This window comes from Myotis yumanensis, unplaced genomic scaffold (genome assembly GCF_028538775.1).
Source record: "Myotis yumanensis isolate MYYU_CA2020_CCGP unplaced genomic scaffold, mMyoYum1.0.hap1 SCAF_1, whole genome shotgun sequence".
NCBI classification, from domain to species: domain Eukaryota; kingdom Metazoa; phylum Chordata; class Mammalia; order Chiroptera; family Vespertilionidae; genus Myotis; species Myotis yumanensis.
The window spans coordinates 18,843,960-18,871,368 of NW_027223752.1; the positions used below are offsets into that span (position 1 = coordinate 18,843,960).

At 41.2% G+C, this 27,409-nt stretch overlaps 2 protein-coding genes across 11 annotated transcripts in view; one reads left to right on the forward strand and one right to left on the reverse strand.

The window, feature by feature from the left end:
• The window catches only part of ZC3H14 (zinc finger CCCH-type containing 14), a 42,999-nt gene extending 26,697 nt beyond the window's left edge, over positions 1–16,302 (reverse strand). For 5 of the 10 annotated variants that reach the window (XM_070415259.1, XM_070415250.1, XM_070415241.1 and 2 more), the window contains exons 1-9: positions 16,136–16,302; positions 15,576–15,618; positions 9,685–9,799; positions 7,119–7,159; positions 6,498–6,693; positions 5,726–6,155; positions 5,027–5,187; positions 4,331–4,431; positions 2,243–2,398 (exon numbers count right to left, since the gene is read on the reverse strand). In XM_070415259.1, coding sequence (XP_070271360.1) covers positions 2,243–2,398; positions 4,331–4,431; positions 5,027–5,187; positions 5,726–6,155; positions 6,498–6,693; positions 7,119–7,159; positions 9,685–9,799; positions 15,576–15,618; positions 16,136–16,171 — 1,279 coding nt within the window. In that variant the 5' untranslated portion in view covers positions 16,172–16,302. The remainder of the gene's footprint in view (positions 1–2,242; positions 2,399–4,330; positions 4,432–5,026; positions 5,188–5,725; positions 6,156–6,497; positions 6,694–7,118; positions 7,160–9,684; positions 9,800–15,575; positions 15,619–16,135) is intronic. The other 5 variants (XM_070415305.1, XM_070415297.1, XM_070415288.1 and 2 more) reach the window with 2 other exon arrangements.
• Positions 16,303–22,620: 6,318 nt separating this feature from the next.
• The window catches only part of PTPN21 (protein tyrosine phosphatase non-receptor type 21), a 77,803-nt gene continuing 73,014 nt past the window's right edge, over positions 22,621–27,409 (forward strand). Inside the window, exon 1 of the mRNA XM_070415318.1 lies at positions 22,621–22,861. The gene's annotated coding sequence lies outside the window, so the exon portion shown is untranslated. The remainder of the gene's footprint in view (positions 22,862–27,409) is intronic.

Consider the following 27,409-nt stretch of genomic DNA (forward strand, 5'->3'; position numbering starts at 1 on the left):
CGGTTCTTAACCTGTGGGTCGCGACCCCTTTGGCGGTCGAACGACCCTTTCACAGGGGTCGCCTAAGACCTTCCTGCATATCAGATATTTACATTACGATTCATAACAGTAGCAACATTACAGTTATGAAGTAGCAACGAAAATAATTTTATGGTTGGGTCACAACATGAGGAACTATATTTAAAGGGCCAGAAGGTTGAGAACCACTGCACTAGAGCTTAACTTTGCCACCTTTATTTTATTTTGTCTTTTAAGACTTTTAATCTAGAATTCTTGGCTTTTTGACCTATCTAACCCCCAGAAACTGTACTTTGCCTGCTATACACACATGGGGTAGCTCAGCCAAAATGTTTTGGCCTCTGCACTTCCTTCAAGCTGACTGCTGTATCAGAGACTTGATCACTCTGGCAAGACCAAGGTAGAATTTTATTCTTTCATCAGGAGGTACAAAATGGCTGGTTTTCACTTTATTAGCTAGAATGATTTCATAAGATGCTTCCGTCATCTATATGAAGGGTTGGCAAACTTCTTCTATTTTAGGTTATGTGGGTTACATAGTCTGTTGCAACTATTCAACTCTATGGTTATAGAACAAAAGCAGCCAGAGACAATATATAAATGAATAAGCATGGTGGTTCCAAGAAAACTGTATTTACAAAAATATGAGCTAACTCCTGTACCACTTTGCTACCCAGTGGCACCATTCTTAAAGGAAAGACAGTAGAAATGCTCAATTATTTATTTGGTTTAGAATCTATCATTTTCCAGAAAGTGATCAATTAGGGCAATGATGGCGAACCTTTTGAGCTCGGCGTGTCAGCATTTTGAAAAACCCTAACTTAACTCTGGTGCCGTGTCACATATAGAGATTCTTTGATATTTGCAACCATAGTAAAACAAAAATTTATATTTTTGATATTTATTTTATATATTTAAATGCCATTTAACAAAGAAAAATCAACCAAAAAAATGAGTTCGCATGTCACCTCTAACACGCGTGTCATAGGTTCGCCATCACTGAATTAGGGTATACGTCTTAAAATAATCATCGTAAAAAAAAGTTAAAGATATCATCATGAAATCATGGGCTTCATTCAATCTACTGCTTTTCCTATTTCTACTGAAGCTCAAACCCAGTTGCTCTTCACAAACTGGCCCACTCACACTTCCCAGTTACTACCTACTGGCAGGCTTGGGGTTTTCCTGTGCTCAGGTCCATCATTTGTTGGAACTGTAAATAACCTTGACATGGAAAATTGTACAATACAAAGATTTTTTTAAAGAGAGAACAAACAAACAAATATAGGATAAACTCATAAAGCTTCTTGAAACAAGTAAATCTGAGATGAACCTGGAACTACTTCAAGGATACAGCTGAAGAGGATTAATAAACACATTCTAGTCTTAGCAAAGTGTAAGTTAGAAACAACATGATGAGCATATAGTTTTGGTGGGATTTTAAAATTCAAATCATAGAAAAAGAAGAAACTAGAATATTTCCTAATGGGGACAAAAGAAACAGTGGAAAGCAATGGGGGAAGGGCAGGGCAGACCCAGGGGCCAGACAAGGAAGCTGTTGAAAGGCCAAGTTGATGGCATCAGTCCTGGGCCATGCCCTGGGAGGTATGTGTGCGGGACTCACACACTATAAATGCTCTGACAAAGAAGTCACATTAAGTGATACTTTAGATGGAGAGTATTTGTGCAAGAGTTGGGGATGGGAGCTAAGAGAAAGGAAACAGAAAGATCAGCTGGAAGCTAACTGTAGTTTGTCAGGCACAAGGGGATAAAATAGGGCCACTAAGACATAAGGCATCTAGTAGGTCAGAGACAGAGAGGATGCTCAGAAAAGGGAGATTTAAAGATAAGATTTTAAATTCAAGAGAACAGGAGTAGAATTAACAAAAAGAAGGAAAGCTTTAATGTAGATATCTATGTATCTTTAAATTGGCACATTCTAAAGACCAGCAAAATATTGATAATACTAAATCTGGGTGACTGAGTTTATGGAAATTCATTGCACTATTCTTTCCCCTTTGAGAACATTAAAAATTTCCCTGATAAAAAGGTTTTTAAAACTCTTAAATATGTAAATATAGATTCCTCATGGTCCTTCTTATTCTATTTTTGGGCTAGTGAGCACTTTTCTCATAATATAACATTTCATAAACACCCACTGGAAAATATTTAATGCCTCATGAAAAAAGTGTAATAGAGGATGAAATATCGTTTAAATTATTACCTTGACCTTTCTCTACATTATCTCCTTTTGCTTCATCTTCTTTAATGGGAGGACTTATTCTAGAGGTCCTGCTTTGCCCCTGGACCATTTCTGCCAGCAATTCTTCTTGAGAAGTTCGAGTTCTGGGAGCAACTGGAAGTGTCTGTTTCTGCGAGACTTTTATATAAAAAGCAAAAAAGATGGAAATGCAAATGTAGTAATACATCAAACTCAACAGTCATATTAAACATAAATGCCTCCTTTACTTTAGAACATGAGGAGTTTTAAACAGTTCATAGATATCACCTCATTTTTTCTTACAATATTCTCAAGGGATAGATAACTTGACTTAAATACCTCTATGTGTATAAACGGCATCTACACATTTTAACCCTTTGAGTGCCAACCAATATCCTAGGAACTACGCTAAAATTGCCAAGGCATTTTTGCTGATTTTACAGCAGTTTAGGAAAAAAATTATGAATCACAAGTAAATGAAGTTACATATTCAAAAACTTAAGGAAACCTTTACTACATTGACATATTTAGCAATATCATCATCACTAATAAAAGCAGACTTAGAACTGGACGCCATTTCGAAGCTTTGATAGCGCTCCCGGCACTTTTGGCGAAAGACAGGAGGAGCGTGATCACGCTCCCTGGCACTCTAGGGGTTAAACAACATGCCATATATACATAGAAGCACATATATATTCATTTTAACCAAATGGAATTTAGGTTCTACTTCAGTAATGGCGAACCTTTTGAGCTCGGCCTGTCAGCATTTTGAAAAACCCTAACTTAATTCCGGTGCCGTGTCACATATAGAAATTTTTTGATATTTGCAACCATAGTAAAACAAAGATTTATACTTTTGATATTTATTTTATATATTTAAATGCTATTTAACAAAGAAAAATCAACCAAAAAAATGAGTTCGCGTGTCATCTCTGACACGTGTGTCATAGGTTCGCCATCACTGTTCTACTTTGTGATCCCATTAACAACCTCAAATTGTAATTTAGATAAACTAGGTAAAGAAAGAATTTCAAGCCGAAACCGGTTTGGCTCAGTGGATAGAGCGTCGGCCTGCGGACTGAAAGGTCCCAGGTTCGATTCCGGTCAGGGGCATGTGCCTGGGTTGCGGGCACATCCCAGTGGGGGTTGTGCAGGAGGCAGCTGATCGATGTTTCTCTCTCATCAATGTTTCTAACTCTCTATCTCTCTCCCTTCCTCTCTGTAAAAAATCAATAAAAATATATTTAAAAAAAAAAAAAAAAGAAAGAATTTCAATGCTATTTCTCAAGAAAAAACAAAAAACAAAACAAAACTTGGGCAATATCCAACTATTATAAAAGCAAAAAAATTTCAAGTTCACAAAAGAGTACAATTCTACACTCATCATTTTAAACACTATTGTGACAAAATGGGAGTGTAAATAAAAGAATTGTTCAGTTTGCCTGAGAATCCTTATCCCTATATGCCAAAATCTGTTCAATTTCATGTTTACAGGTTAAAAGAGGAGAAGCAGGGAGACAGATGACTATCAGGATCAAAAGTAAGCTTATAGTTTCCTTCACTCTAGGAAGGGGTAGCAAAAGAAATATGAAAAAGCAGAACAGCTCTAAAACAATCATCAAATAGGCAGCAAAAATAAAATAAAATTTAAAGTGAGTAATCATTACAGCTTATGAATGAAATTTCACACCCAAATCTAGCATGTGGGTCACAGAGTACAGAATTTAATGACATGACATCCATGATATGGTTTGCATTTCAGAATAAGCTTTTTGTATGATCAAATTATAGTTGACTCATCTCCTTTGCTTTAAAACATGTAATAATCTATATTTATTATCTATTTCACACACACTGGAAAGAGGGAGTAAAAGACATGACAGCTGCTCAAAGAAATAAATTCCACTGACAGTTGGGAAAGTTTCTCAAACTGGCCTAATGTCCTTTTAAAGCCATTCTACTGAACAGCACCTTGGTCTTGACACTGGGTAGGGTTCTTTATTTCACCACAAATTGGGGATCATCATTTCTAGCTTACTCAAGAGTTATAGAAGTCTCTTACTTAATGAAAACATAATTCACTTAAATTACCTGTAGAATAGTTAGTTGTTTTTGTTACAGATTCTTGAGCTTCAGATATAGCCTTCAAAATCAGATTCTTATTAGCTTGTTTAGAAGGAGGAAGTGAGGGTCTAAAAAGGAAAACATTTTAATTATAGATTTGAATTCTTTATGTGCTAACCACTATGCCTTTACTACAGCCTTAAGTTTTTTGTGGTTTTTTTTACATCCTCACCTGAGGATATGTTTTTACTGATTTTAGAGAGGAAGGGGTGGAGGGTGGGGGAGAGAAACATCAATCTGTTGCCTCCCGCATGCACCCTAACTGGAGATCGAACCTACAACCTAGATACATGCCCTGACTAGTAATCAAAGCCATAACCTTTTTAGTGTACAGGACAATCCACCCAACTGAGCCATCGGCCCAAGACCTTCTCTTAGGTTTCGAACAGACTAGCCGTAGTTTCTAGGAAATGCCAAGTAGACTGAAACCTTCTAACTTTTTAAAATAATGAATCTGATCAACTTCCCACCCATATTAGTTTTTAATATTCTCAGCAATTTCCCCAATTTTAAGCAGTTTTTCTTTCATTAATATGGTTTATTGAAAAACCAATGGAAAAGTCTTATATGCTATTAAATTTTTATTTTTATGATATCCTCTTCAAGAAGCACAGAAGGCACCACCAACCAATTCAAGATTAAGTTACAGACATGTTCAGGTACCTCCTTTCGGGCTTTGCAGGCACTGACACACTGCTGGAGATGCTTCCTGTGCGGGACCCACAATCATCATCTTCCTCCTCCTCTTCTCCATCGTGATTAAACTTTTTTACTTTAACAACTGAACTTACCACAGGCAACTTTCTCTTCCGAAAGTTTTCTTCCTGTAATCAGATAAATTCATGCTTACCTAGTCTCAGAAAATAACAAAGTTCTACCACAGAATTTTTTCTCTTTAAGAAAAAGCCAATCATGTTAAGAATTTATGGGCTATTTCTGGTTTCTTATAAAAATGTGATTATCCCTAATAGCCAACCTTTAACAAAAACAAAAACTAGTGCTTTACATTCATTTATATGCAGCAGCAAATAGCACTGTTGAGAAAACTAACAAAATGGTTACTTCTTTTCCAGTAAATGACATGAAAAAATTAAAATTGACCTAAAATGCCACCAAAACTATAAGGTATTGTTAAAACTATCTCACATGTTGGCATCCCAAGAAAGTAAACAAGGTGTAATATACACTTGTAGAAGTCAGTCATGGAGAGGAAAATCTTATTGGTATACAAAGTTGAGCACACAGAAATCAGTTTAAAATAAACTTGGAATATGTATGTATCTAGTTATTTCACATACTATTTAGTATAAAGAACTGCCAATTTTCAGCCTAACAAGGCAAGATTCACAAGTACATACAAACCTCAATACTCATTTTTTCTGCATTGTTTCTGAAAAAAGGACTGTAAGTCTCTTCTAAGCTGTTAAGCACTTCTGCCTCACACAAACGTCCTGTTTCATATACCCGGCTGTTCTGTATATCGAGCTGCTTGGCAGCATGAATACTGTTTTGCTGCTGTTGAAACTGCAACCTGTTTAAATGAACACCACCATCTGCAGTTCGACTTGCAGGTGGTCGATAAATTTCAATAGAAGGGCGAGAAGAGCCATATGTGAGTGTCACTGTGGGTTTTTTCTGAGATAAGGGATTTTCCTGCACAAAATTGAGGTCTTCATCAATGAGGTCGTCTGGTTCCGGCTTAATATCAATCACATCTTCAGAGGGTGCTGGCTCCCTCAGAGGTTTCACTGTTGACATTAATCGGGTTGCAGCTCCATCATCATAACTCTGCCTATTAAACACATGCTCATATTACAACCAATTTAGAGGAATATGTTCAAATAGTCAAAGAATATTTACTTAAATTGTAATGAAAAAGAATGAATATTCCCTTTATGTAGTCCATTAGAAACTACTTTGAAATGGCTTTTTTGTTTTAAACTTTGATTTACTATATTTAAGATAATCATACTTTGGTCTTATCCACTCTTTATTTTATTTAAAAAATTGCTCATGACCACCTACCTCACTATTTCCAAAATTTTCTGAAAAAAGCAATTCAAAGATATGAAAACTAATGTAAATGTCACATATACCCCCATCTGTTCACAGGTGATCTACACAGAACTCTTACCTGACATTAGTGGCTTTCTGCTCCTGTGAACCTGAAGAAACTCTGGAATCTCTTTTCTCAGGTCTGGTGCTAGAAACTGCAAGGGGTGGCACTGCAGCTTCGTGCCTTCTCTCATCGCCCCTACTGAAGCTGCTCTTGTTGGAAGGCACATTACTATCGAATATGTTGGTATCAGAAGACTTTAGACTAGAGGGGTCTGGAAAGAAAAACATAATCCTTTTACACTATTTTATTACTTTGATCCTTCCCCTTGTCCAACACCAATTTAAAAGTTATACATGTTCACAACATTTTTAATGGCTCAATATTATTCCATACATAATTTACTATTATGTATTGAACTTTTAAGTGATTTTCAATTATAAGACATTGAAACATTCTTGAAACTGAACTGTTGCTCACTTCTATAATTACTTCCTTAGGATAAATTCCATAGTTCCCTTCCCTTATTTAAATTATCTTTGAATTATATTAAATGTCTTGCTCTTAAATTCGTAACAATAAATGCTTCCTAAAAATGTTCAAATGAATATTTCCAAATTTATGTGTTCTTTCCCTTAGAAAGAAAGCAATCATATGCTATAGCAAATTCCCCAAAAAGCCCTTTTTTATGAATCTTACCTGTTGTAACAGAACGAAGTTTATCTAATACACCATGAAGCCTAAAAGAAAAAACAAAAAAATGTAAAGCTTCCTTTAATCAAGAAAGATTTTATTTCAACTGCCACTCTAAATTTGATGACATTGTGGAATCAATCTTCAGATAAATATTGATAAATGATATTAAATGGTATTTAGTAGATAAATGGTATTAAGTTTCACATTTTAAAAAGGCTTTACATGAATACAAGAGCCAATCAAAAATCATTTTTTTCATCACTATTTTCAACATCTAACCTCTGCAAAAATAAGTGCCAGAATATAATCTGAGCACACAGTCTTATCTAAAAGGATGCATTTTGTTTCCTAAGGACCGAAGATGCAAGGTAACTGATGGTAAAAGATAAAATATCACACACATGTATTACAGCTTACTCTTACAATTGTTGAGGCATTATTTAAATTAGTTTTATCTACTCATATGATTTCTGGGGGAAAAAACCTTAATTCTGAGGTAAGAAAACTTAATCTCAAAATATACTATCACATTTCACTGATCTGTTATTTACAAAATGAATGCTGTAAACAAGCACAGACCATAACCCTGCTTATAATATAACTTATTTTATTTTAGTAGTTATGTACATGGCAAATTGGCCTTATTATCCTTCTAAGAGCCATGCCTCCTGAAACACCAGAAATAGCTCAGTATGTTTCACCCAGAACCCAGTCATATGCCACTGTTGCCTAGGAAACAACTACTGCAGGGCTCCAAAGAATAATTTGGGACCTTTGTCAATGAACATTTAACTTAGGAAAGCAAAGTGCCGAATGATAGACACTATCACTTGGGTCAGTGCATGTTAAAGAACTGAACTTATGGTGAGGTGAAAAAGTTGAATTAATTTGATTTTAAATTCAAATTCAATTAGTAGTTTGTTTATGTAAGAAATCTGTCTTAACACATTCCATCAAGTTATCTGAGAAATAATCCACTAGGTCAATCTCCTATATCAATTTTGAGGGACTCAAAACTAAAGTGATCCTAAAGTTAAACCAGAAGTCAGGTCATAAAAATGTACATGAAACAAATACCTGGACTGCTGAAGACTTTAAAAAAAAGCACTCATGATAATGGTAATTTCCCCAGGCAAAACACGTTGATCTTTTTTGGGAGGTAGAGAGGGTACATTTTGGGGACAAACTGTAAACAAGTGGGTTAGGTCACACACACTATGTACCAAAACACTTGAGGATCAACCACTGTACTCCATGTTCTTCAAAACTGTAATACAAACTAGAGAATTCTGCGTGGAACTTCAAGAAAGCTTCAAAAGAGTTGTAAAGCATTCATTTACCTGCTGGGGCAAAATCACCTTCAAGGCAAACTTTTGGTTTAAAGGCAGAAAGTGAACCAGCTTCTTCATATTCCTCCTTAGTATTATACTTAGGAGTATTCCCTGTCCCAGTCTCTTGCCATTTAAATTAAGCAGGCCATTCTCCTCACTCACTCTATCCTCCATCATCCACTTGTGCTGTAACTGGTGGTCTCCAGTGTGAGGAGCCTTATGAGTACTTCCTGCTCTATTCTCATCCACATCATCACTCTCAGTTTACCTCAAACCCAGTACCAGAATCTGATCTGACTTCTTAAAATTTAATCTTGTGCTTCTAGTCAGTAGTTTTAACTAAAGGCCTATGTGGTTTGAAAAAGGACATTGAAGATTATGTTGACTTATATTTGAACATCAAGTTGCCTATCTTAAAATTCCGAACTTCAAAAAGTTCTAAACTTTTAAAAAATTAATTTGAAATTCTGTCAAAATCCTTGCCCCCTCAGAATTAACTCAGAGAAAGCAATTTAGGAAGTCAACCCAGTCCAAAAGAACACCTGCAGCTGGTTTAGGCTAGAGGAAAGGAATAAGATGTAGACATTTACAAGAGAAACACAGTAACTACAGTTAACATATACTAAGTACTTGCACGTGCTAGACACAGCTGTGAGCACATTACATGTGTTAGCTCACTTAACCCTTTCACAAGGATCCTATAAAGGTGATTTACTATTCACATTTTACAAATGGAGAAACCAAGGCAAGAGGCAGATCAGGATTCAACCTTGGCAACTGGCTCCGGCGGCTGTGCTCATTGCTCACAACCTGCCCCTCCACACTGAATCTGACTCTCCTGTCGGGAGCCTCTTTTCAGAGAGAACACCTACTCTGGCTTGTGCCAAACTTTGGTCTAAGGCAGCGGTTCTCAACCAGTGGGTCGCGACCCCTTTGGGGGTCGAGTGACTCTTTCACAGGGGTCACCTAAGACCATCGGAAAACACATATATAATTACAGATTGTTTTGTGACTAATCACTATGCTTTAACTGTTCAATTTGTAACAATGAAAATACATCCTGCATATCAGATATTTACATTACAATTCATAACAGTAGCAAAATTACAGTTATGAAGTAGCAACGAAAATAATTTTATGGTTGGGGGTCACCACAACATGAGGAACTGTATAAAAGGGTCACAGCATTAGGAAGGTTGAGAACCACTGGTCTAAGGGGTAAGTGTTCAGAAACATACCATACGGTGAATCGAATTGTGTTGTTCCCTAGAAACAGGGACAGGTCCTCTGTCATTTGGTCCTGACTTTTCTTGTTGGCCACCATCACCATAATGTAATCAGGAAGTTCTTCATCTATTTAAAAGGAAAAGTATATAAAAACTTTTTTATGTTTCCCTCTATTTAAAGTTGACATGCTTGAAAATATAGATGTAGCTCTAAGAATATTTCAGCTCTAAAGGAATTATGTTTTTAAAAATGGTATAGCTTTTTTTCTCTTCATTCTATAGGTATTTCAATTACTAGAAGGATGGGATTTGGAATAATGAATACTTACAAAACTAGATATTTTAAATTACAGTATCAAATTTGAGTACATACATTTCCATCATGTTAAAAATGATAATTTCAGAGAAGTTTCCAGAAAGCATATGGACATCCACCAAACTGAGTTTTGTTTAGTTTAGTGTCTGTTTTAAAATGACACTCATTTCTCAAGAGGACACCTTTATCCTTAGTAAAGTCAGGTTTCAATTACTCAGGGTAACAACCATGCAGCAACATCAAATAAACTAAAACCACTAAAAAACCCTACATCATTTTAAAATTCCATCTTAAGATTAAATAATTTCAACTCATTGTTTTATACTAATACCCTCCTACACAGTGATTGTGAGGGTGAGATCAAGGATCAAAATCAACAAAAACAAAAACCACCATAATGAGTAGGTACGGAAGTAAGTCATTTATCAGGAACTCTAATCCCTACCAAAAATAATTATTTAATACCTTAAATACTCATAATATTTCTATGTAGGCAGAAAGGTTCCTTTCAGAAGTACTATCAGACATTTGTTAAAAGGAGAAATATAAAAAAAAAAAAGCACAACTATATTGAGAAAGCCCAATCTACAAATGGAGTGAAATCAGGTTTGTTGGAATCATACATCTGAGGAGATACAAGGACAAGTAGTCAGTCATTTATTATTTTCTTTGTAGAGTAACAAAAGGCCCCCACTGCTTTCTCAAAATTTTAGTAAATAACCCTGGTAGCTTATTTATACGAAGTGTACCTACTATGCGCTGCCGCTGGTAACCCAGGAAAGGTAAAGAAACTGGAATGCTTTGGCAGTTTCTCTCCCTCATGTCAGTGATGAAAACGAGTAGACTGTGCTTTCTGTCACAATATGACATTGCATTTTCTAAAATTTTATAGAAATGTAATAGGTAGTTGCCTGGGTGAATACAGGGTGTGAGCAGGGAAAAGTGGAGGGAAAGATACAGAGCTGCCCCAAGAACTTTTGGGAGTGATGGATATGCTCATTTGCTTGATTATGGTGCACATATGCTATGACTTACCCAAGTGTACAGATGCACAGTTTAATGTATAGCAACTACAGCTTAACATAGCTATTAGAAATTTATAGTTTTCTCAGACACAAGAAAATAATGAAAAATTAATGTGTTCATGATACATTTTTACAGAATTTTGCAAGTTCATTTGAAATCTACATACTGAATAAAAAACTAAAAATTCTGAAGGTTTCTGTAAGCTCATATCTTTAAAATGTGAATGAAATACTGCTTTAAATTATAGTTGTGGTCTCACTGATGTGCTCCATTTAAAACAGTCAAATGAGACCTTATCGTTCTTAACCAAAAGGGCCATTCACCTTTGCATCCTGCCCAATGCCTTGAAAATACATAGTCAAATGTTTACTTTTTAAAGTACTTTTTATTTTTAAATGGTAACTGCCGGTTTACAACCCCATGATTAGACATTTATATAACTTACGAGTGATCACTCCAATAAATTTAGTACCCATCTGACACCATATATAGTTATTATAATACTAGAGGCCTGTTGCACGAAAATATTCGCGCAGTAGGCCTTCCCTTCCCCTGGCTGCCGGCACTGGTTTTCCTCCAGCACCCGGCACCCAGGCCTTCGCTTCTGCCAGAGCCGCCTTCAGTCTTCCCTCTGCCGCTTCACGCCTACGCCTACGTATGCATATTAACCGCCATCTTTGTTGGCTGTTAATTTGCATATCACTCTGATTAGCCGATGGCGTGCGTAGCGAAGGTACCGTCAATTTGAATCTTTGTATATTATTAGGTAGGATTATTGACTATATTCCCTAAGCTGTGGTGACACCCCCATGACTATTCTGTCAAATATTTATTAAAGGATCATTTCAATAACCTGAGAGGTTTCCAGAACTTTCTCCAGCACAAAGAAAGGGATTCTAAAGTCACCCTTTTCAGAATAATAATAATGCACAAATAATTTGGTAGCTAATTGTAAACAAGTAATGCATTTTTATCTCAAATAGAACCTCATGGTGACGCATTTACCCACTTCAACACTTATGAAAAAATCAGGTTCTCTGCAGGCCACTGAGACAAAACAAATATGAAGTCTCTACCCTCAAAGAAACTTCCTGTCAAGCAGAAACAAACAAATTGAGAAGCTGTATTATGTTAGTTGCCAAGACAGATTTATTTCAGTGGAGTTATAGTGGAGCATACAGGAGTAACTACTACCTGTTCAGTAGCTCACCAAGTTCCTATTATGAAGTCAAGACTCCATTTCTTTACTTGTAAAAGGAGTAATGCCACCTGCCATCCCACTCCAGCATTATGTTTAAAAGAAATGGAGCTATATAAATACATTTTGAAAGCTATAAATAAAATACATGGTATTTTTACTACAATTACATTTTATACTGAACTTTGCCCAAGCTTGTGAGGTTTTTAATAGGGTCAAAATTCTTGGTTTGAGACTTTTCATAAATGAGAGGAATCACCAATAAGACTGTTAACATGCCTGTGCTTTCATGTGATAGAATTAAGGAAGTTCTCAGGCCCTGGATGCGTCGCTGGGGAGCTAGTTGGTTAGAGCGTCATCCAATACACCAAGCTTTCAGGTTTGATCACAGGTCAAGGCACATACAAGAACTACCAATGAATGCGAAGATGGGTAGAACAATGGGTCGATGTTTCTTCCTCTCTCTTGCTCTCTCTCCCCCTCTCTAAAATCAATAAAATTAATTTTTAAAAAAGTTCTCGATGTACATTTTTTGTGGACTTCTTTTTAACCCAAAACATGTTCCTGGCATATAACTGGCATCCATCAAGTGATGAATGAATAAAATAAATAAATCCTGGTTCAGCTTCATCTTTAACCTTTAAGCCTCATTTTCTTATCTGTTGAAGTCCCAACAACAGATAACTTATGAAATGTGCCCAGCATGTAGTAAATCAGCAATCCTCCAACTATCTGATCTCAGGCCCCTTTACACTCTTAAAAACTACTGATGATCCCAAAAGAAGTTTCATTTATGTGAGTCTATCTATTGATATTTACTATACTAAAAACTAAAATTTAAAATTTTAAGCAGCATTAATTCATTTAAAATAGACCTATCTACTGTTAACAATAAATCCACTTAAACAGATGTTTTTATTTTTAAAAATTCCAAAACAAAAAAATTAGTACAGAAATATAGAATAAGTTATATATTTTTTAAATATATTTTATTCATTTTTTACAGAGAGGAAGGGAGAGGGATAGAGAGTTAGAAGCATCGATGAGAGAGAAACATCGATCAGCTGCCTCCTGCACACCTCCTACTGGGGATGTGCCCGCAACCAAGGTACATGCCCTTGACCGGAATCGAACCTGGGACCTTTCAGTCCGCAGGCCGACACTCTATCCACTGAGCCAAACCGGTTAGGACAAAATAAGTTATATTTTTATTACCCTCTTTAACATTTGGTTTAAAAGACAGCTGGATTCTAATTTCTGTTTCTGCATTTCACCTGTTGTAGTATGTTGTTATAATTGAAGAATGTGAAGAAAATTTGGTCTTTCACATGTGTAGTTTGAAAAACAAGTATTTTAATAGCCTTTGCAGATAATGTGAATATTATTTTGTGATACCACACCAAAATTCAACAAGTGATAGTTTCTTAAGGGTTAGTAGCAATATACAACAAAAACTATATCAATAACCTTTTTTTGTACTGTTACATGAAAATCCATTAATCCATTCTAGCCTTTTTTAAAAAAATATTTTTTACTGATTTTCAGAGAGAAAGCAAGAGGGACAAAGAGATAAAAACATCAATGAAGAGCTGAAGCCGGTTTGGCTCAGTGGATGGAGCGTCAGCTTGGGGACTTGGGGGGTCCCAGGTTCGATTCCGGTCAAGGGCATGTACCTGGGTTGCGGGCACATCCCTAGTAGGAGGTGTGCAGGAGGCAGCTGATTGAAGTTTCTCTCTCATCGATGTTTCTAACTCTCTATCTCTCTCCCTTCCTCTCTGTGGAAAATCAATAAAATATATTTAAAAAAAAAAAATCAATGAAGAGAACATCAATCCACTGCCTCCTGCATGCCCTGCCCCGCCCCCTCAAACCAACTTTTGTTTTGTCATTGGCAGCAAAATCAGTTCTTTTCCACTGCTCACTTTCAAGGAAATGTCTTGGCAACTACCCACGTGTATGTGACTAGCTTGTCAGTCCTTATAATTTAAAAATGATGCTCCATGAAAAAGGTGGCTAGTTCAGTTCTTAACTCAATTACACAAATCCATTTTTTTTAAGACAACCCATCATGCTTCCGCATACACCAGAAATACTCTGTATGCTTGTACAGTACTTTTAAACAGATATTTTTAAGTATTTCCTTCTTCCTCACTGCATATTAAATAATGTAATCAAGGGCCAGGATTTGAAAAATGTATTTTTACTGCTTCATCAATTACATTAAGTGAAGAGGGCTTTTTTATATTTTTTTATTGACTTTTTACAGAGAGGAAGCGAGAGGGATAGTTAGAAACATCGATGAGAGAGAAACATCGATCAGCTGCCTCCTGCACACCCTCTACTGGGGATGTGCCCGCAACCAAGGTACATGCCCTTGACAGGAATCGGACCCGGGACCCTTCAGTCCACAGGCCAACGCTCTACCCACTGAGCCAAACTGGCTAGGGCGAAAGGGCTTTTTTAAAAACTGCAAGTGGAGAATATGATGGTTTCCCCTAAAGTCTGGTGTGAGACCTTGATTTCTTGATTCAGGGTCAAGTACCAGAGGTTTTGCCCACCATTGTTTTTGCACAATCCAAATGTCGGTATTAATATAAAAACAATTTTGACTTCAGAGACCCTTGGAGTCTTCCACACCTTGAGAACCACTTTCATAAGTGATAGCTATTATTTGTACAGGAGGCACCAGCTTTGCAGCCAAACAGACCCAGGTCTCAATCTTGCTCAAGTAAGCACTCCAAGCCTCAATTTCCTTGCCTGTACAGTTGGGGATATTACCACTCACCTGCCAGTGTCGTCCTGAGGATTACCATGGCCTAATGCACATGCACAGAGGTTAAGCACAGTGCCTGGCCCAACGTAAATGCTCAAGTTATAAAAATCACAAAAGAACAGAGAGGATACATTGCTGTTAGGAGGTAAAAGCGAAAGGAACAGAAAAAATAACAATAAATAAGAGACCTAATAATAAAACTCACTGAACCATGGCAGAGGCAAATGCCAGAAAGCATCAAACATCCCACATGCAAAATAATGGTGAAAAAATGGAGGTCAAGAAAAGCAAAAAAAAAATAGGAAAAACAATAAAAATACAACAATGCCTCCACAGAGGAAGCTAAACAATTTCAAAACACCACAGGAGAAGAGGGTTAAAACACTCACACACACACAAGGTTGCATGGACACCTTTCAATTAAAAATAAAACGGTAAGGAAGAGAAGTAACCAGGGATGGTCAGATTTGATAGCAGAAAAGGGGTTTCTTCAAAGTCAAAAAAAGTACGTTGGGGAAAACGCACTCACTAAAACTCAAATAGCTGCAAACTCTAAATTGCATTAGGCTAACAAAAGCAACAGAACTTACCAACATAAGCTCCTAATTCTTGCAATTTCCCCTTAATGGCACTCTGAGGTGGGAGGGAGAAAAAAAAAAAAAAAAGACAAAACGGCCGTGAGAGAAAGGCGGCCCTAGGAAAACCGACTTGCAACGCAGACGCAACTGTGCGGGTGCACGCACTTCCAGCCCTCCCGGGCGCCCGGGGGAGGCGGGGGGCGCCGCGGCCCCGACCCGGCCCCCGGCTCCGGCCGGCCACCCCGGCCCCAGCCGGTCCTCCCGACCCCCTTCGCCGCCCATCCCCCTTCCCCGTGGTCCCGCCAGCAACCACCCGAGAGAGGCTCCCGGTGCGGCGGAGCACGGCTCTCACCGGCCACCTACGCCTCCTTCCGCTTCCCCGCAGCGACTTTTTCAGCCGCGGCCCGTTTGCCCGCGCACTCCCGGGGCCGAGTCAGCCCCCAGGCCCGAGGAGGCGCCGCTAGCCGGCGACCAGGCCGCAGCGTCCAGGCCGGGCCCACCACCCCGTTACTCCTGACAACCGCGCGCCCGCCGAGGCCCGGCTTCCCGCCCCGGCCCGCCGCGGGCCTCACCCGGATCTTGCGGCTGATCTCGGTGCCAATCTCCATGGCTCCGCGGCGGGCGGCGAGCTCAGCACTGCGCGGCGCTTCGCTTAGCCAGAGCCCGGAGCCGGCTCCAGCGCGCAGCCCCCGGGCCACAGCCGCGGCCGCTTCTGGCTGCGCGGTCTGCGTGACCCGCCCACACCGTCCCAGCGCCCGGAGCGAGCCGGGTGGCGCGCGCCTGCGCCTGCGCCTGCGCCTGCGCACACCTGGGCCCACCGGCCCTGCGCTCTGGCGCCCTCTTCTGGAGGCAGGGAGAGCAGCGGCTTGCGCCTGGCCTCGGATTCTCTTCTTCTTTGGGCACCTGCAGAGCTGTTCGTTGGTCCCTGTTCTCGCCCCTAGTTATTAATTTTACTCTCCGCTGGAAAATACGTATGAGTTAAATATGCAGCGAGAAAATCCCTGGCTTTGATGTGATATCCGAATTCGAATCCAGCCTTCACTTACTGGTAGTATGATATTGGTTTAGATATTTAAACTTTAAAACATTTTTTTTAATTACAGTTTACAGTTAATATTATTTTGTATTAGTTTCAGGTGTGTAAAATAGTGGTTAAACAATCATATGCTTTACAATGTGGTCCCCCAATAGGTATCTATACTCTTGAGTCCTGGTTTTCTACCTGTGAAGTAAGTACTGCCGCCTAGCGGTTGCATTATAATTACACTTGGAGGGAAAATGGAATATCCAGTGCAACAGGGCTAAAACATCAAGCATAGTCCTTTGTTTGACTCCACACCTACCCTGAGTGGGGTAAAGGGTAGCTACACCCAAGTCACAGGTGCTGCTCACACTCAAGGGAGGGGATTGGGTATCCGGGGTGTGAACAGCAGGGGCAGAAATCCTGAGACCACCTGGGGTCTGTCTGCCATGTTGCCCTTCATCTCATATACCTTTTTTTTTCCTTCTGAATTCCTTTAACATCTATTTGGGAGCTGCTACTAGGACAAAATATACTCTGTAATGTTTATTTTATTTGTGGGTGTGTCCTCTCTAACAAAACTATAAATTCCTTGTAGGTCTGTATTCCTCCAAAGTGTCTTTCGGAATGCTAAACACATAGTAAGCATTTATTGAATGTTGTAGGATAAAAGAAATGTAATGACTAAGTTATGAGAGCATTCCTTATGGATAAATTCAGTGACCATGTCTTCATTCAACATTGATGAGAGGCAGTGAAGCGGAGTGACTGAGAAAAGGGACACCAGAGCCAGGCTGTCTCCGTTGAATCCCAGCTCCCCTACTCCCTGTGAGACCTGAGGCATGTTGTTCATTTCTCTGTCCTCAGTTTATTCACCTATGACATAAGTATGACACCTGTTTCTCCTTCGTTAGGGTTATTATAAGGATGAAATGTTAATATTTTGGAAACATTTCAAACTGTGCTTGACTCATAGCAGCACTATGTTTGTTGATTAAAAATTAAATGCCTGCCCTGAGCCAGATACTGTGCTAGAAGCCCGAGCACAAAGATGAGCAAGACTACATTCAGGACACAATCCAAAAGACAGTACAGCCCGGCTGGTGTTGCTCAGAGGGTAAGTGTTGACCCATGAACCAAGAGGTCACCAGTTCTACTCCGCACATGCCTGCAGCCAATCGATGTTTCTCTCTCATCGATGTTTCTATCCCTTTCCTTTTCTCTCTCTCTCTAAAATCAATTTTTTTTTAAAAAGACAGGTACATTGTTTCTATTTGTTTATCCACCATTTCAGAACTAAGAACATAAAACACATGTTTTTCCATTCCTGGGTACAAAAATTCTTAGCCAATATTTAGATAATATTGAAAGAACATGTTAAAAGACTAGAGATTATTTTCATTAAAATGTATTCAAAATAAACTGATGAACAAAATAGATCCAGAAACATAGAAGCATGGAACAGAAGAATCTCAGAGGGAAGGCTGGAGGTGGGGGTGGGGGGGGATTAATTTGGGAATTTATATGCGTATATGCATAGCCAGAATACAGACAATAGTGTGGTGAAGGCCTGGGAGGGGCAGGTGTGAGGTGAAGGGAGTCAATGGTGAAAAAAAGGGGGACATCTGTAATACCTTCAACAATGAAGATAAATTTTTAAAAAATAAAATGTATTTGGAATGGGGAAATTTGTATTAAAATGTATTCAAGAAAGAGTTAGCTTTGGATACAATCCATTTAAAAGTATTGGGAAAGGGACTTGCAGGCTGCTAAAGAAATCGCATATTTAGATCTCAGGAGTCACGTGTCTGGATCACAGCGGAGCAGCTGGTGGTCCGGTGCTTCTTCGGAAGCTGCAGCTTCACAACTGTATCTCATCAAGAGGAAGATGCTCATGATGGTGCCCTGAGAGAAACCAATAAAGGGGTATTCGGCTTGAAAAAGACTAAGCTGAACCATGAGAATTCTTTTCCAACAGGGAAGGGCGCTCCGGTTCAGGAGGAACGACATATTTTGCTCAAGGGAGAGAGTGAAGACTAGATTGCAACAAACCACAGTGCCGTCTAGGAGAGCTCTGGGCTGTCTCCCAAGAGAGATGACTGAAAAGAGCATAGGTTCTGAAGTCATCGAGGTCTGAGTACGAATCCCCACTCCGTGGAGCCTGCGTCCTCTAACACTGGCCCCTGGCATCTCCAGCCTCCTCTCCTCCAGGCAGCATTCCCGCTGGAGGTTGCACATCCTCTGGAAGTATGCGTTGGGGGTGGCTCCTTCAGCCTGGAATGCTTTTCTCTTATTTCCTTTGGATGCTGAGTGAACTTTTGTCCTTCCAGACTCAGCCAGAAGCTGATCTCAGTGTTAAACTAGGCGTCTCCCCTCCACACAGAATATATACCCATTAGTAAATGTACTAGTAACTTGACTAGAGTGAAAGGTTCATCTTTTTTTCCCATGGTGCGTCTTTGAGGACCAGGCTATGTATCTGATTTGCCTTTCTCTTTGCAGCACCTGTATTCCAATAAATATGGGGTGAATGGACAAGTCTTTTCAATCGTGGGTAGCACATGGCATGTCTGCCCTTGGGAATTACACTCATGGCAGTCACTTATGCTACGAGTCTGACATACTTTTCTCCATTTTCATGTCCATTTGAGTAGATATATTGCCAACGCCGTCATTCCTCTGAAGTCTGGGGGAATTTGGCCTCTAAATTCTCACCCTTTTGCAGCTGAAAAAGTGCTGTACTGTACCTGAGGTGGTGTTGGGTGTGGTAGGCAGAGCACCTAGTGAGGGTTCAGAGACCAAAGGAGATTTCGCCTTTCTGGCTGTAGCTCCCACGACTTCCTCCACCCAGGCACCATTATCTCTATAATTGGGACAGTCATTCAATTTAGATTCTTGCAGAGGATGGTAACTTACATAGGGAGGTACAGTGGATACTCACCAAGCTGTGAAAGCAGATTAATTTCTTAACTCCTGAAAAATTTTAGTCACTGCACCATGCAAATCACAACTTCCTTCCGTTTAATGGAGCATCTTTTCAGTACAGAACTTCCTTTTTGTAAATTTTAATTTATGTATTTCAGCTCGCAACTCAAAGAAAAAAATCGGCCGAGAGACGGCTCGTATCTCGAAAAACTCGTTAGTCAGGACACTCGTAAGTCAAGGCCCCATTGTATTTTAATAAGAATTACCTTCAGAAGAAAAAGTATTTATAATATGCCACTTTCCAGGTAACAAGAGGAGAAAAGATACAGATGTGCAATTGCTTCCTTATTTACAGAGTATCTCTAGATGGATACATAGTATTAGGGTAACCCTGGTTACCCCCAGGAGGAGAGCGAGTGTCTAGCCATCAGAGTGGAAGACTTTTCACTTATATCCTTTTGTAGCTTCAGGGTTGAACCATATAAATGACTTCACTTCCTTCATAATCATAAGCCAATAATAATTTCATGTGTAACACTTTGAAGGGGTTGTTCACGTGGCTTCTCACGGGGATGTTACTGTCAAATGAACATGGTTGAGGGAAAACAGCTGAAGTGCTCGGTCAGCGAACGACACTTGCGGATTATGAGGGAGGAAGTTCAACTCAGTTATCTAACATCCTTGGGTTTTAGGATCATTTTCTATTTTTAAAATTCTTTTATTTTCTTCCCGATTCAATTAACACGTTTTTATTTAGTGCCTCCTCTCTGCCCAGCAGTGCCCTAGGAATTCTAGCAGTTAGAAAACAAGCCTTCATGAAAGTTTTTAAAGTTCTTGCCAAGTGTGGACATCACTGCGGAATGGGGTGGCTGGACAGTTGTCCTGGAAGCAGAGAGCCTTGAATCGAGGCTTGGAGAGAGGCAGAGGGCTTGTGGAAGGGGGGCAGCAGGAGCTCCGGGTCAGGAGAAACAGTTTGATGGGGGCACTAGGAAGAGAAATAAGGATGGTTTGAGAGGCTGAGACCAGGTTAGAAAGGCCCTAAAGGGCAGGCAGAAAAGCTGAATTAGCTTTGGGGGGGAGGGGTGGGAGGAGAGGGGGGGGTTGTCTCAAGAGAGAGAGGTAAGCCTGGTATTAGCATGGAAACAAGAGAGAGCTGAGAGACCACCCTTGGTAATCCGGATGTAAAATGATGAGGGTTTGGATTAGAACGGGGGAGGGGACGTTGAGGCGATGAGGAACAGAGAGGAAAGGAAATTCCTGAGACATTTGGAAGGAGGAACTATTAGGTCTGAATGACAGGTTGGATGAGAAAGGGAGAAGAATCACGCAGAATTTCAATTTTTCTAGCTTGGACGATCAGAAAAGTGACTCATTTTCACGTCTCTTTTTTTTTTTCTTCACACACAAATTGACTCCCTTATAGTGTCCGATTGAAATATCAATTACGAACAGAAGTGATTTATTTTTTTCCATTAGAAACACATGTCATCTTAGATGCCTTTAGCTCCATGGCCCAACCTGCATCTTGCCCAGGCTTTGTTCTCCCCTAGCACTCACCCTGTATGATGGCGCTCACCCTGTTTGTACTGGGTATGTGAGGTGTGTATGTATTTTCTCACCCCATAGACCAGAAGTCCTTTGTGTGCAGGGGTCAGAACTTATACATAGTAAGTCCTCAATAAGTGTCTGTTAACTATTGAAGAAGAAAATGAGACTTAAAAGAGATGCAACATAAAAAAACTATCCAGCCCTAACCGGTTTGGCTCAGTGGATAGAGCGTTGGCCTGCAGACTGAAGGGTCCCAGGTTCGATTCCAGTCAAGGGCATGTACCTTGGTTGCAGGCACATCCCCAGTAGGGGGTGTGCAGGAGGCAGCTGATCGATGTTTCTCTCTCATCGATGTTTCTAACTCTCTGTCCCTCTCCCTTCCTCTCTGTAAGAAATCAATAAAAATAAAAAAAAAAAGCTATCCAGAAACAGCACTATTTTAGAAAAAGCAAATTTAAGTTAAATTTACACGAAAGCTCTGCTCCAAACATTCAAACCACAGGCCAAGTAAATATTAAATACCCAATTGTGATGTTGTAAGGGTCACAGTTTTATTCCTTGGTTACTAATTTCTGTAATAATACCATGTAATAATAAACATTGCTAGTAGGGTCTTGAATTAAATGAAACACTTAGTATATACTTTTTAAAAAAATATGTTTTTATTGATTTAGGGGAGAGGAAGGGAGAGGTAGAGAGAGATAGAAACATCAATGATGAGAGAATCATCGATCGGCTGCCTCCTGCACATCCCCTATTGGGGATCGAGCCTGCAACCCAAACATGTGCCCTTGACTGGAATCAAACCTGGGACCCTTCAGTCTGCAGGCCGACGCTCTATCCACTGAGCCAAACCAGCCAGGGCCTTAGTATATACTTTACACAAGTTCCTGGATAGTGGTCGTTTTATTCCCATCCTATAAAAGAGACTGCACAAAGTCACACCATCGAGCAGGTGTTGGCGCTGGGATTTGAACCCGGACACTTGTACCCTGGAGTCTGCATCCTTAATAGCTCTAACTTTGCATTGCATATGCAGACAACTTTTTAATTTTTGTTGAGACTCACAGATGATTTGGGTCGTATCAACCCTTTACGAGAGAGAGAGAGGGCTTTTCCACTCAGTACTCGTGTTTTTCCTTATGTATGGGACACATCCTTTCAATGGTTTTCAGAAATGTCCAACAGTAATCGAAAAACGCGAGCAAGAACAGCCTTTTACAGACCACCGGATAACAACACTGGAATAAAACCCTCTACCTGGAACAGGACTAACATCCCCCTTCCCTTCATTTGCATTCAAAGCCCGGCTTTATTTGGAAACTCCTAAAATAAGTGGTCAGATGATTTAAAAAAGCAGCGGCGCGCCCCCTCCCCGGCGGCCGGGCGCAGCTGTCCGCGCCTCCCCCGCGCCCCGCCGCGCGCATTCCAACTCTCTGAGGTCACGGCCGCCGTCGCCTCCCCGGATCCGCCCGGCCCCCGCCGCTCCGCTGCCTGCCGCTCCGGCCGCGCGTCCCGAGCCCGGCGGTCGGTCTTCCTGCCTCCCGGGCCCCGCGCGCTTTCTTTGTGCGCCGCTCCTCGCCGGCGGGTCCCCCGCTCCAGGCGGCTCCCCTGGCCTCGGCCGCCGCGGGACTGGCCCCCGGGAATGGTCCGCGGGCCGAGTTTGGGGAGACAGGAAGTGAGGCTCGCGAGCCCCATGAGCGCGCCGCGGTGCGGGCGCGGCTGCGGCGGCCGCGCGGCGGGGCCCGGGGAGGCGGGCCGCTGAGAGGTGCGCGCGGCCCCGAGGATGCCGGCGCCGGAGCAGGTGAGGGCGCGGGACCCCGGGCGGCGGGCGGATCGGTGGGGTGTGTCCGCCGGCGGGGACCCCGGAGCGCGTCGGGCAGCCCCGGGGGACGGGTCCCGGCTACGGACGGATCGGATGGCAGGAGCGTAACAAAGAGAAAAGTCTCCCTTCCCCAGGTCCTCCGCGATCGACTTGAGTCGTTTCTAAAGGGGCTGGAAGGTCTGTTCTGAGCTCCTCCTCTGATTGCGGCGGCTCCATTCTGGAGCAGGGTTTTCAGTCTGAGGCATATTGGTGCCTCCCGGAGTCTGAAGTGCGAAGAAATTTGCCCGATAGCTTGGCGGAGAAGGGGAGCAGGGAAGGACTGTTTGGCGATGGCTGGTTTTGTTTTTGGAGTCAGGAGTGTTTACTCTGGAAAAGAGAATTCTTGGGTCTGCAAATTCCGACTTGTGATTTCTGCAAATGCTGATTAGAAGTTCTTGGCATGCTCGTCTTATTTCCTTTTTTGCTGAGAAAGCCTTATAATAATAGCGTGTGCTCTCAAACATTCAAAACACTCCGTGGGCTCCAAGTGACAACCGCTGTATGCCTGATAGTTGCTGACAGTTTTTTTTGTTTGTTTGTTTTTTTTTAGTGTCGGATATGACAGCAATTTTACTCTGAAAATAGTTGTTTGTTTTGTTTCTAGGGGTCTCGTGTATCTACGTGTAAATAGTTGGTCCATGAGAAACATAGGTTAGACTGCTACAGATCTATATATTACTCTAAAAATATCTCTTTGAGTGATTATTTTATTTTAAAGCCTCATTGGCAAAAAATATATGGTGGGGACCTTATCAGCAAGGGGGGGAACTACAGGATTCAGAGTTAAAGTGCATTTGAGAAAGTTTGAGAGGGGATGTGAAGAGAAAACATTAAAATGAATTTACAAATATCTGTCTTTTGAAAACTTGAACAGAATATAGTATGTATTTGCTTTCTTGTTATATAACAGAATGGTTTGGTAGTTTTTTCCTTCCTAAGCTAATTATGAATTGTTTACTTTAGTAGTTAGGTCATTTATAACTCCAGACCCAACTACCTTTCAAATTATTACATATTATTTTACACCGGAGACCCTCCCAAAAGCATGCTAAATTTCTACTCCTCTACTCAAACATTTATAACTCTGTGACATCATTTGGTAGCAAATATTGTACATAAGTGAAAGTTAAAATGTGTAAGTTATTGACACATTTGTGGTTAAGCAAAACATTATTTTAACAGTATATTTTAACAGCAAAACATTTTAACAGTATATATAGGACATATATATACCCTACTGTTAAAATAATATATATATATATATATATGCAAAAAGCAAGCTATTATGGTTAGATCTTGGCGGGGGGGAAGAGGTGGGAAATGCACTTGATACACACACCCTCAACTTTTAAGATTACATTAACATCTACCAAAATAAAGAGAATACATTTGCTTTTCTTTATCCCTGATGTTGTAAAATATTTCAAATCTCAGGGATAAAGGAAAAGTTTCACTCTGCATTTGCTTAATCGGAGCATAAGTTAATAATTACATTGTGTTCTATCTATTGCCTTCAATGTATAGCTCTACTTTGTAGTGAAGAGACTACCATATTTGAACACCCTTAATACAAATATTCATCTTTCCTCTGCATATATGCAATATCTTGTCCTTCATGTCCACTACTTAATCCTTCTTCAGTTACCATCATTTGTGTATTAAGCTGAAATGCATTACCTCATCTCATGAAAGGGTATTTAGTATATATATGTTAATGTATATGCAATCTTTTATTTTTTTTAATATATTTTATTGATTTTTTACAGAGGAAGGGAGAGGGATAGAGAGTTGGAAACATCGATGAGAGAGAAACATCGATCAGCTGCCTCCTGCACACCCCCTACTGGGGATGTGCCTGCAACCAAGGTACATGCCCTTGACTGGAATCGAACCTGGGACCCTTCAGTCCACAGGCCGACGCTCTATCCATTGAGCCAAACCGGTCAGGGCATCTTTTAAAACTTATACAAATGCTACTGGCTCACCAGGAAACTTTCTAGTTTAAAAGTATTAAGGTTCTCATGTCTTTTTTTTAAAAAAGTATTTTTATTAATTTGAGAGAGGAAGGGAGAGAGAGAGAAACATTGATGAGAGAGAATCATTGGTCATCTGCCTCCTGCACACCCTCTCCTGGGGATCAAGCCAGTAACCCCTGCATGTGCCCTTGACCAGAATCAAACCTGGGACCCTTCAGTCTGCAGGCGGATGCTGTATCCACTGAGCCAAACCGGGTAGGGCAAGGTTCTCATTCTTGATTTTTATCCATTTTGCCTGAACTATCTATTAAGTTTATACCTTGATATAACAAAGAGCATTACAAACTGCAGGTGGAGAAGCATATCTTTTTATTTTTAAAATTTTATTTATTGATTTTAGAGAGAGAGGAAAGAGAGAGAAACATCAGTGTTGTTCCTCTTATTCATTGATTGCTTCTTGTAGGTGCCCTGATGGAGGATCAAACTGGCAACCTTGGTGTATCAGGACGCCACTCTAACTGAGCTGGGTCCTTTAAAAGTTCTCGCCCAGGGCGAGATCATATATTTTTATAAAATTTATGTTCTACTTCCCTCCTTACCTATAGAAGTATGATGCTTTTACCTACAAAAGTCACTCAGGAAATGCTGTTAATACAGTGCTGTAGGTAGTTCCTGTTTTCTTTTTTTTTCCTCTGGCCTTCCTCCTCTATTCCTTGTTTTAAACTTTTCTATTTATTTATTTATTATTTATTATTAATTAATTAATTATTATTTATTTATTACTTGTTATTTATTTATTTATTTATTTGTTATTTATTTTGGCTCTCTGAAAATAACCAGAATTCAAAAACCAAAACACAAGCAACACAAACAAAAAGCCAGACAGACCAGGTCCTTCTTAGAGGTACATTCCCTGTATGTAAATACAGATGCTTTTCATCTCAAGGGCAGCGACGGATTAGGATTCGCCTTGGATTCCTCACGATGCCCACGGCACTGCCTGGTGCCCAGAGGCGCAACGCGCTTTTGCAGAATGGAATTACCAAACGTTGGCTGGCAGAGCTGGGTGCCATCCCCGTGCCGAGTGCCCTTCACTCTGGGGCTGGGACGCAGTCAGGAGAGCGGAAAAGGGCTGGGGATGAGGCGTCTGGGCTCGACCCCAGCTCCTTCCATCCTGGGGTGAAGCTGCGAGGCCCGTGTCTGCCTGCTGAGCGGTGGGGGCGCACCCCGACCCTCCGCGCGGTTCCGGGCCCAACTTCAGGGCCACCCGCCACCCTGGAGGCTTGAGGATCCATTCATCCTCCTCCGCTGCGACGAAAGCGGAGGGTGGGAACTATCCCGGGGTTCTGTCCGCTCCTCCAGGGGGAAGGACAGCCAGCTGCTGTAAGAATCCGCGCTGGCCGCGCACGGCGTTTGCTTCAGCCCATGAGTTGCCATCAACAGGTGCGACTCAAAACGTTGTTGAGGTCCCGTATTTTGGAGTCGTGAGGCTCCAAACCGGAATCAAACGGCCCGCGCCCAAACCTCAGCACTTGTAGGGGCTCGAGCTGGGTCCTTTAAAAGTTCCCTCGGGGAGCAGCCGGCCCGGCCCTGCTCTAGCGCGTCCGTCCGGAAAACGCTGCCCGGGGCGGAGGGTTCCGGGGCTGCCGAGGTTGCGCGTTGGCATGGCAACGCCATCCGCTTTCCCGGGAGGAGTCGGAGCCCGTGCGCTCCGGGGTGTTCTTAGCCACGTGGGCTGGCCGGACCCCGTCCGCCCCTCGTGAAGCCAGTTGGCGTTTAAGTCCTCGCCGCCTCTTCTGGGCTGGGCTCCGCTTAGGAGAAGGCCCACCGCCTCCCTAGGCGTCCCCACCCGCGGAGCAGCCCGGGCCACGCTTTTCAGCACTTGTTCCACGTGGTGATCTGATAACAAGCGTGTGTGGGGTCTTTCATGATTTGTTTACCAATCAACCAACTTGGTGACGTCACTATTTAGCAACCAGAAGGGCTTCTCCAAATGCTTGTTAAGCGCTTCACCTCCTTTGAACTAACAGCTGCCATATGTTCAAGGGGATTATTCCTCTCATTTGGGTTCAGGGTTAATTTGCCTTTGGCGACTGAGGCTTGGACGTAGCTCTTTTGGAGGTGTTTTGTAGTTAACCCACCTGAAGACTAAAGGCCCTCGTGTGTGGAGTATTGGGGAGCCAAAAAGAGTTAACTGTGGAAAAAACAAAACCTTATCTAAAACAGAAACGGAACCACTAATGCTAGCTACTCTATTTGGGATTACAGTAGTGCCAGCCAACTATCTCATTTAATCCTGGAACAGCCGCAGGCGGTTGTCACTCTTCGTAGGAGTGAGTGAGGGGTGGAGGCTGACCCCAGCGCTAACGCAGCTCTGATGCCAACTCCCCGACCGCCTCCCCAACCCTGCTAATGCCTTCCTTTTCCAAAGGAGAGAGGAAGCTTATTCTTTGGATATAGCTTTATGGATGTTGATTTTATAAAGCAAAGCCCAGAGTTGCCATTGCCCGTG